The sequence below is a fragment of the Manis pentadactyla genome, chromosome 10 (assembly GCF_030020395.1).
Source record: "Manis pentadactyla isolate mManPen7 chromosome 10, mManPen7.hap1, whole genome shotgun sequence".
NCBI classification, from domain to species: domain Eukaryota; kingdom Metazoa; phylum Chordata; class Mammalia; order Pholidota; family Manidae; genus Manis; species Manis pentadactyla.
In genome coordinates, this window is record NC_080028.1 from 86,674,283 (window position 1) to 86,685,087 (window position 10,805).

At 37.6% G+C, this 10,805-nt stretch overlaps 1 protein-coding gene and 2 non-coding genes across 3 annotated transcripts; all 3 read left to right on the forward strand.

Annotated features, from left to right (window-relative positions):
- Positions 1–230: 230 nt before the first annotated feature.
- CCT6A (chaperonin containing TCP1 subunit 6A) lies at positions 231–10,048 on the forward strand. Its single transcript, XM_036907944.2, has 14 exons — positions 231–465; positions 913–976; positions 2,777–2,911; positions 3,756–3,929; positions 4,467–4,570; positions 5,171–5,281; positions 5,523–5,682; positions 5,772–5,854; positions 6,735–6,831; positions 7,141–7,288; positions 7,718–7,851; positions 8,408–8,510; positions 9,354–9,426; positions 9,663–10,048. Exons 1-14 carry the CDS (start codon positions 329–331, stop codon positions 9,733–9,735), a joined length of 1,596 nt encoding a protein of 531 aa, XP_036763839.2. The 5' UTR covers positions 231–328; the 3' UTR covers positions 9,736–10,048.
- On the forward strand, positions 3,494–3,625 carry LOC118923759 (small nucleolar RNA SNORA22). Its single transcript, XR_005029323.1, has one exon. It is a non-coding gene; the product is annotated as a small nucleolar RNA SNORA22 (small nucleolar RNA).
- Positions 7,337–7,473, forward strand: LOC118923758 (small nucleolar RNA SNORA15). Its single transcript, XR_005029322.1, has one exon. It is a non-coding gene; the product is annotated as a small nucleolar RNA SNORA15 (small nucleolar RNA).
- Positions 10,049–10,805: the final 757 nt, after the last annotated feature.

Below are 10,805 nucleotides of genomic sequence, written 5' to 3' on the forward strand. Positions count from 1 at the left end.
CGGGGCGCGCGCCAGCAGCAGCGCGGCAGCGCCGCAGCCCCGCGAACCCCTCCTGCCTACGAACACCTAAGAACAGGCCCCTCCCGTGCACAATGGCGCCGAGGTTGGGGCGCGAGGGGCGGTGTCGAATACGCCATGAGTGCGAGAGCCTATGAGCAGCGCCGGCCGGCCCCGCGGCCCAATGGCAGCGGCGCGCGGGCACGCTGGGGGCGGGCCGGACGCGCCCGACTTTTCCAGAAGACGTAGGCAGTGCCGCCGGCCACGCTGAGCAGTCTCCGGGTACTCTGCGTGCCGAGGCTCCTCCTCCTCCTCCTCTGCTGGGTCAGCTATGGCGGCTGTGAAGACCCTGAACCCCAAGGCCGAGGTGGCCCGAGCCCAGGCGGCATTGGCGGTCAACATCAGCGCGGCGCGGGGGCTTCAGGATGTGCTGAGGACCAATTTGGGGCCCAAGGGCACCATGAAAATGTAAGGCGGGGCTGGCGGGGAGGTCCGGGTTGGCGCCGCGCACCTCGCGCTGTTGCGGGCCTAGGCCGGGGATTGCGGCCTCCAGTCCGCCTCCTCCGGGGCTCCACGCTCGCCGCTTCGGCCCTTCTTCCCCGCATTTTCCCGATCGGCCGTGTTTGCTGCCCCGGCCATTTCCTCTTGCGGTCGTTGCCGTCTCGGCGGAGGACAAAGCTGCCCGCGTGCGCAGCGCTCCCCCGCGCCCTGGGACTGACGCGACTCTGAGGACTGGACGGACTTTCTCCGAAGGCAGGGGTGGGCCCTGCACCATTCGTACTACCAGGAGGAGAGGGCCAACCAACTCTTTGGCCCCCCTCTCCAGGATGTGGGTAAAGTCTGATTTTTATGGCACTCTTAGTATAGTCTCTCTTGATAAAGTCACACTGTGATTCATTTCTGCCCGTTGAACAGGCTCGTTTCTGGTGCTGGAGACATCAAGCTTACTAAAGATGGCAATGTGCTCCTTCATGAAATGGTGAGAGACCACGGTACTTGGTTCAGAAATGTCTTGGTTTTCCGTAGTACATTTTAACCGTAGGAAATTTTTTAATGTTCGTTCTCAAAGTGGGAGAAAATCATACTCGTTTGCTTTCAACAGGTAGTCTTTCAGACAACGGAGCGAATAGAATAGGAAATGTAATCAGTAATAGTACTGACAGTACAGTACAGTGAGGAGCCCTGGAGTCTTGATAGCCTTTTTTGAATCCCTACCCTTAACCATTTAAGGCCTTGGTTAAAAGGGTTGTAGTTAATGAAATTCTCATAAAATCTGAAAAATGAGAGTGATTGATAGAATTGAGCAAAATGCAACAGGACTTTTTCTGTTTACAAAACATGACTCTTCTTTGTTATATCTCATCTCCCCACCTCCAGCTGGAGTGGAGATAAAACTACCGTTTTTAATCTGAAACAGTTCTCCAGCCTTCCCTGGGGACACAGTAAGAATCTAGGCCAGTCATTTGGCAGACTATTACCTCAATTTGCTGGATGTTAACTATTCTTGGCAAGAATACTACAAAGGTGATACTGTATACTTCCCAGTGGGTTCGTTTTATCATTTTGTTAGGCAGTAAATGTGTAATGTGCTTCTCTATAGTATATTATATAAAAATTACATTAAAAAGATACTAGATACAGCTTTTCTAACATCAAGAAAAGGGGAGATTTTTGAGAGGAGCAATCATTTTACTCATACCTGAATTCCCCAAACCTAGCTGTTTTTAAAATACAAGAAAAGGAAATGACTTGCTTTGTTTTGAGTTCAAAATAAAGTTCACAGTTTTGATAGTAGCGTACCGTTGCCTTCAACATCCAGGTGTTTGTAAATATCTTCAGTAAGGACTAGCTAACCCTGGAAGGTGTAGGGTTTTTTGTTCTTAGCTAAGTGGTGGCTTGTGGTAGCAGAGAATAATTGAAGTTATAGTTTAAGCTTGATGTTAGAAAATCCATATCTAGTGTCTTTTAAAATATAACTTTTAACTGTGAAGTACAGCATAAATAGAAGCACATTTAACATTTGCAGTTTAACAAAATGATAAAACACACCCAGTGAGAAGTATACAGTATCACCTATGTAGTATTCTTGCCAAAAATAGTTAACATCAGCAAATTGAGATAATAGTCTGCAAGATGACTGGCCTAGATTCTTAAAACTGTCAGCGTCCCCAAAGACAGGGAAGGCTGGAGAACTATTTCAGATTAAAGGAGAATAAAATAAACTGAAAGCAGTCGGGAGCCTTGATTGGATCCTTTGTAGTTAAGAGTCTTAGTGACATTGGAGGCAAGATGAATATCCTGTTCTTAAACCTTTCCACGCAGTTATTTAGCATCTACTAACCATTTGCTAAGGGCTATTTTTTCTTTTTATTTTGTCAATGCCAAGTAGTTATGAACTCTGCTGGGCTTTCATTTTAGAAGGCCCCTTGTTTAACCTGGTTTATTCTCACAAGAGTCTTAGATTTGTCATAAAAAGGCACGTGTGGTTTGAAATAATTAACTTCATTGTTAGCTCCTACCACCTTAAGTAAAACTTAACTGAGCCTCACATTTTCTCATCAGTAAAGTGGAGATACTCTGAGAAATAAATTTATACATGAAGATGTTTTGGTTATCATAAACTAATACACAAAATAGCTAATGGTGAGTTTTTAACCAGCATATTATATAGCTGACCACTTGCATGTTTGTGGAAATATATACCTTTATACATTTTAAAGTATATTTGGAGTGTTTTATTTGAAGTTTAAATAATTTTTTTCTTTTTTTTTGCTTTCAGCAAATCCAGCACCCTACAGCCTCCTTAATAGCCAAAGTAGCAACAGCCCAGGATGACATAACTGGTGATGGTACCACTTCCAATGTTCTAATCATTGGGGAGCTGCTGAAACAGGCGGATCTCTATATTTCTGAAGTATATATGATTCTCATGTTTCGGTGATGTTTTGTGTTTGAGAAGTAACACGATTTTGTTCATACAAATTGATGTATAATAGTAGTTTAGGCCATATAGTAGAATGTAAAGAGCAGAGGGCTTAAATCTAGGAACCCAGAGTCTGTATCCTGGTCTAACTCAAATTTATTGTGATCCTGGACAACTTAGGAACCTTCTTTGGCCTGAGAGATTTTTTTTTTAATCAAGTGGTGTTGCATATATGATCTATATCTATCTATAATATAGTTTAATAGTTGAGATCTAGAAATGAGATATTCAGGAGTATTCATATTTATAAGGAAAAGGCCAACCAAAAACTTAAGAATTCCACAAACTTTTGGCCCTGAGTAGTTCCAAGGTTAAAGCAACTTTCTGGAAGCACTAATCCAATGTCAGGAAGAATTTCCTGGGAAGAGAGAGAAAGCAGAGTCTTAGTCTCTTAGTCATTTTATTAGTAAAAGACATAAATTATCAAGATAACCTAGAGAAAAGATACAATGGTCCAGTTGACTATAAGTTGTTTTGATACATAGTTGTGAGTTTGCCATTATTACCTGTGATTTGCACAGTGAATACCCAAGTGTGCTTCATAGTTCCCTTGGCTTTGACTCTGTGCTAGAGCAATGTCTGTCCTTTTCCTCTGCATTGAAGGGACTCTTTCCTGTCAAATGTATTCAGAAAGTCAGCACAGTATATTAATTGTATTAAAGGGTATGAATGATCCAGAGTATCCCTTCAAAAATTTACTTCATCATGAACTATAGTTAAGTCTAATTGAAGAACTCTAATAAAAGTTGGTTTTATAACAGTATATATATTATAGGGTCTTCATCCCAGAATAATAACAGAAGGATTTGAAGCTGCAAAGGAAAAGGCACTTCAGTTTTTGGAACAAGTCAAAGTAAGCAAAGAAATGGACAGGGAAACGCTTGTAGATGTGGCCAGAACATCTCTGCATACTAAAGTTCATGCTGAACTTGCTGATGTCTTAACAGAGGTATGTGTTAAATTTGGTGTGTCTGGTATAATACACCTATACTAAAAATTCCTGATATTAGAAACATTGATAAAATTAACAGTTCCAATTACAGAGTGCTATGTAAAGTCTTCACAGTATTACACTGTGTGAAATAAGTTGTTTGTTTTTGTGTCAGTGATAACCTGATCTGTGTCCCTAGGAAACAAAATGAGAAAATCAGATAATAGTATACTTGATCACATTATAAAGGTATAATCAAAGTTTTCATTAAAAGGTTTATAAAATGGATTTCATTATCAAAATGCTTCTGTCATCAGTATTTTTAATAAAGTAGGGAATCAGTGATTCTTTTAATTACAAATTGAGAATTCAGAAATGTAAATTACTTTGGCTCTTTAAAAACAATGCATTCTGTTAGCTTGTAGAAAAAGATTTAGGTCAATTCAGAGATTTTGAGGTCAAGAAAATAAACCTTTGTTGAATTTGTTCTTCAGAAAACAACGTTAAGTGTCTCAACTTCTGTAAATCAGATTCATTTAGTGTTTGTATTCCTAGGCTGTTGTGGACTCCATTTTGGCCATTAGAAAACAAGATGAACCTATTGATCTCTTCATGATTGAGATCATGGAGATGAAACATAAGTCTGAAACTGATACAAGGTAGGTGGTAGAACAAAGTGAAATACTGAAAAAGTATGCTTACAAATTTATAGGTATTAAATACAGTACATATTTCTTGGCTGATTTTTCTTTGGGGAGTGGTCTTTGAATTAATGTATATTGCCTAGATGAGTATTTAATTTACTTAGTATTTCTTGAAATTAATAGTATGATGTGTTTATACTTAGAATGATTCTAAAAAATGAACTATATCGGTTATTTGGCATTTGGAAACAAAGCATAATGAGAGACTGTTGGGGAATTTTTTCCCCAAAGACCTTGTTTGAAAACATCTTTTAAAAGAAGTAATCACAATTTGATAGCCTACCAATTGAGACTGTTTCTCTGCAGAATTTTCTGTAAAAGATGCGGTGGTTAGGTTTGTTTGAATAGCTTGATTTTGTCATGTTCTGAAATACTGATTTTTCACTGTTGAACCTGCCTAGGTTTCACCCAAAAGTCTTGCTAACATATCTCAAGAAATAGTTATTGTGTGAATTTTATCAATACAGCTTCAATTCGGTGTTAATTTTGTTAGCATGTGTTACATCTCATCTAGAAATCAGTAACAATATAATATTTTTGAATGTGTTTTAATAGCTTAATCAGAGGTCTTGTTTTGGACCATGGGGCACGGCATCCTGATATGAAAAAAAGAGTAGAAGATGTATACATCCTGACATGCAATGTGTCATTAGAATATGAAAAAACGTGAGTTTGTAATCCCTTACAAGTGGCAGAGGGGTGGAGGAACCTGGTATTTTGGGCAGTTCACATGTGAGACTCAGTTTCCCCACTGTAAGGACATGAATGCTTCAGTTGGATTTGGAGGGACTAAAGGGAATAGCCTCTGAAAATGTAAATTTATAAAATCAACAGTTTCTGAAGCTGCTGGCTTAGCATCTACTCAAAAAAAAATTCCCCCCCTTTCTGTAAATTTTCTTTTTAATAGAGAAGTGAATTCTGGCTTTTTTTACAAGAGTGCAGAAGAGCGAGAGAAACTAGTAAAAGCTGAAAGGAAATTCATTGAAGATAGAGTTAAAAAAATAATAGAACTGAAAAAGAAAGTCTGTGGTGATTCAGATAAAGGATTTGTTGTTATTAATCAAAAGGTAGGAATGAAATTTTGCTCTATAAGCTGGTCTGTTTCATCCATTTTTATTTTTAAGGTGAAATACTGAAACTAACCTTTATTTTACAGGGAATTGACCCTTTTTCTCTAGATGCTCTTGCTAAAGAAGGCATAGTAGCTCTCCGCAGAGCCAAAAGGAGAAATATGGAAAGGTATGGATAGCAAAATTTCTGTGTGATTTAAAGTTTACTTGTTTTGCAGGTTAATTGGGATTATTGCTTTTTTCCTTTACTTACTTTACATTTTTTACTGTGATAAAATATATACGTAATATGAAATTTACCATTTAACCCATTTTTTTAAGTGTACAATTCAGTGGCATTGTTAAATTCATGTTAGCAGCCATCACCACTATGCATTTCCAGAACCCTTTTCATCATTGTAGACTAATAACCCTACCCATTAAGCAATAACTCCCCATTTCTGCCCCACATTCTGGTTAATACTGTTCTACTTTCTGTCTGAGTTTGGCACTTCATATAAAGGAATCACATTTGTCTTCATGTCTGGCTTATTTTACTTAGCATGTTTTCAAAGTTCATCCATGTAGCAAGTATCAGAATCCAAATCCTTTTGTAGTTGAATAATACCCGATTATATGGATATACCACATTTGTTTATCCATTTCTCTGTCAGACATTCGGCTTTTGTGAATAATACTATTAGGTATACTTCTTCTATTTTTAAACCGTAACGTATATTGTGTACATGTTTTTCTATGTCAGGAGATAGCATCAAAGCATTTCAGAGTAACACTTTCTCTCATAGAACTCACCACAATGAAGATTTCTATGTCTACCTTTACATTTCATGTCAGAAAAGTGCTGACTTGGGGAGAGTAGTTCAAAAGGAATTATAAGGAAAGACCACTGTTCGGCTAGCTGCTGGTGAACAGAAAGGCTTAAGTTAAAATACATCCTGAATGTGATTTTATTAAGTAATTCTGAAAAATTGTTTCCTAAAAATGAATTTTCTTTTTTAACCTAATTAGTGAAATCACTTACATATCCTCAAAACACTTCAATATTTCAGGCTGACTCTTGCTTGCGGTGGCATACCTCTAAATTCTCTTGATGACCTGAGTCCTAATTGTTTGGGACATGCAGGACTGGTCTATGAGTATACATTGGTAAGTGTGTTTTCTTTCAGAAGGTGGTATTACTTTATGGTTCATAAATTCTTCAATAGCAGAAATTAATTAAAACTCCGGGTCAGATTTTTGCTTTGTTCATGTACACTTCAGTTGTTTATGTATATTAACAGTAAGCCATTCATGGGAAAATCATGTTCTCTATGTGCTTTTTCTTTTTTAAGAAATTGCTTTAATGTGATCAGTGTTGTCTATTAACATGCTACTTACCATTACATGATAAGCTTTTTCCTCTGTTCATTATTCGACAGCTAAATACTATTTTTGAAAACACTCTTCTTCACCTAGGGAGAAGAGAAGTTCACCTTTATTGAGAAATGTAACAATCCACGCTCTGTCACATTATTGGTCAAAGGACCAAATAAGCACACACTTACTCAAATCAAAGATGCAATAAGAGATGGCTTGAGGGCTGTTAAAAATGCTATTGATGATGGTAAGATTCTGAGTGTATTTAAATTTTATTCCTTTGCTAGTCTAAAAGGCATGGCTGAATACTGTGTTCTTTTTATAAGTAGTTTACACAGCCAGACACCATGCAAAAGTTAGTCTCCCCTTTAAATGGCTATGATGGTATGCTGTTTTTTCCATAGCATATCATTTTAAAAAGTGGATACAAATAAAATGAACTAAGAACTTATAAGAGCTTCCAAGTACTAGTTAAATTGAATCATTTTGCTCTTTGATATGTTGGTTATATTGCTTTCAAATGTAAGATTGAAATTGCTATGGTTATACCTGAATTCTTAAGAAATTACGGATGTCATTTATGTGTGCTTTAATATTTTCTTACAACTGATTCTACAGTCTTCTGTAGCTTAGCATTTCTTCCCCAACCCCATCCCCCCCCATTCCCATCCAACAGGCTGTGTAGTTCCAGGTGCTGGTGCAGTGGAAGTAGCAATGGCAGAAGCCCTGATTAAGTACAAGCCCACTGTCAAGGGCAGAGCCCAACTTGGAGTTCAAGCCTTTGCTGATGCACTGCTCATTATTCCCAAGGTATGAATACCTGTCAGTTTTCTAAACTACACCAAAATGATTCAGCTGATGAAAACTTTTTGATAATGTGGGATTTTTCATAATGTGGGTATTGAATAAACATGATGGATCTGTTTTCTCACTGACACTAGAACAGGTATTTCTCATCCAAATGTATTTGTTTCCTCTGGAAGGAAAACCTGAATACCTGAACCTTCAGATGGCAAAAAAATACTTTAAAGAGGTTTTGCAGTGTAGGAGTTAGAATCCAAGTGCAAGTTTTTTTGTTTTGTTTTGTTTTTTTTAGTTAAACTGTAATCAGTATTGTGATTTTTCTATTGTATGTTCATTTGGGGGTATAGTTTATGACCAGTGTATTGCTGGGCTTGGTGTGGGTGAGTCAGTAGCAAATGTCTAGTTATTCTCCAAAGTGAACATAAATACTGGTCTGTCTTGATCTGTCTTCATGATTTTATGAAAGCTTTTAAAAATATTAATTGAAAATAGTGTTCATTTATTGTAGACTTGACTACCACTTAGGTCCTGTTTTTTAGAGGATTAAATTTGTTTGCTTTAGGTTCTTGCTCAGAACTCTGGTTTTGATCTTCAGGAAACACTAGTTAAAGTTCAAGCAGAACACTCAGAATCAGGTCAACTTGTGGGTGTCGACTTGAACACAGGTAAGAGTGCAGCTGTTTGAGGGGAGAACTAAATAAATAGTACAGGTGAGGTAAAGCCAGACAGGATAAAAAATGGAAACAAAAGACTTGATTTGCTTTGTAGTTTGACACCAGTGCTTCAGGGAACTCTGGGTTCTGAAATATGACGGCATAGTAATGAAGGGAGTAGAGTAGATGTTTGAGTAATTTCAAAAGAGTATAGATTTGTTGCTGAATCAAGTGGTTTAGGCTAATAGATTTCATATTGGGCTTGTTTCACTCAATTTTTTTATCAGGGACTTTGAGAAGAAAATTAATTAGGGGGATCATACGGTTGAAAAAAGGCTGAGGATAGCAAATAATGCTGGAAGAGGAAACCAGATCTAATGAAATGATTAAAGCTTTGGTCTTAGGCCAATGTAACAACATAAAGCATAAATACAAAGTGGAAGAGAGAGAACTGAGGTACATCCATGCAGTATGGGTAAGACCTCGTCAACAGCAACATTTACATTCAGGTTAACAGAAAATACTTCTGGAATGAGGGGAACACCATTTTGGCTAGAAAGTGCTATACTTCAATAAGGACTAAAAGGAATGTGTCCAGAGAAACAGGTCTTTTCAAACATTTGGCAACCAAATAGAGTATCCCTATCACCAGAAGTCTAAGGAGAGATCAGCCACTCATCAAAGATACTGGGTACAGGGAATCATAGTTTGGAGTACAGAATTGGGGTGATTGAAGAACTTTGGATAATGAAAGTAATCAATGATAAAGCAGCGCAAAATACTCTTATTCCCTTAGACATGATCTTGTGACCTGTGCTATATTTGTGATCTTAAGAATACTGGGTTACTTTTCAGGTGAGCCAATGGTAGCAGCAGAAGTAGGCATATGGGATAACTATTGTGTAAAGAAACAGCTGCTTCACTCCTGGTAAGTTTGGGAAAGTCAGTGATACTAAAATAACTTCAGGGAATCAGCATATTCTTTTAATTTGGTTATGTTCTATTTAATTACCTTTTTCCCCATAAAATATAATCATCAGAAAGCAACCCAGGTTGCCTTCTGTGAATGGAGGGGGAAAGGGAGAAATCTAGTTTAGTTGCAAATTGAATTGAATTAGGATATATGTCTCAAATCTGAGCCCATCTGGTTTTTCCTCTTTTCAGCACTGTGATTGCTACCAACATTCTCCTGGTTGATGAGATCATGAGAGCTGGAATGTCCTCTCTCAAAGGTTGAATTGAAGCTTCCTTTGTATTAGAATCATGAAGACTTTCCAGAGTGATCCAAAGAGTACAGCTATGGAATTTTGGGGCATCAAATGATTTTCAAAGGAATTTTCTTTTTCCATATGAAAAAAGGAGAGAACAGTGGCACCTATTCAAATTCTGAAGTTCTGAAGTTAAAATTACAGTATTTTTTAATTGCACTGCACTATATACACATAAAACAGGCTGTTTTTACCCAGTGAACAGGATGTATTGCTTTTGCTTCAGTGATAACAAAAATACATGTTATCTACCTTGTTATTAAATATTCCTTGAAGAACAAATTTTAATGGCTTAATAATTTCTAATGGATGTATTTTAATTTATCCAGTAGTACCCTCTTATTAAGTATTTAGGTATTAAATTTTTATGTTAATATGAATAACACTTAAATAACTTAAGGTTTTGAAACTATCCTTATTTCCATAGTATAAGTGCCAATGAGTAAACTATTGGATCAGTTGGGCTGTCAATTTTTTTTTTTTAAGGTATCATTGATACACAATCTCATGAAGGTTTCACATGAGCAACATTGTGGTTACAACATTCACCCATATTATCAAGTCCCCACCCCCACACCCCATTGTATTACTGTCCATCAGTGTAATAAGATGCTGTAGAGTCATGTACTTTTCTTGTCCGTGATATACTGCATTCCCCCTGACCTTACCTATATTATGTGTGCTAATTGTAAGGCCCTTTAATCCTTTTCTCCTTGCCCAGCCTCTTTTTGGTAACTGCTAGTCCCTTCTTGGAGTCTGAGTCTGGCTGTTCTGTTCCTTCAGTTTTGCTTTGTTAACACTGCACCAATGAGTGAAATCATTTGGTACTTTCTATGCCTGGCTTATTTCACTGAGCATAATAGCCTCTAGCTCCATCCATGTTGCAAATGGTAGCATTTGTTTTCTTATGGTTGAATAATGTTCCATTGTGTATATGTACTACATCTTCATCAATTCATCTACTGATGGACACTTAGGTTGCTTCCATATCTTGGCTATTATAAGTGCTGTGATAACCATAGGGGTGCATATGGACTTA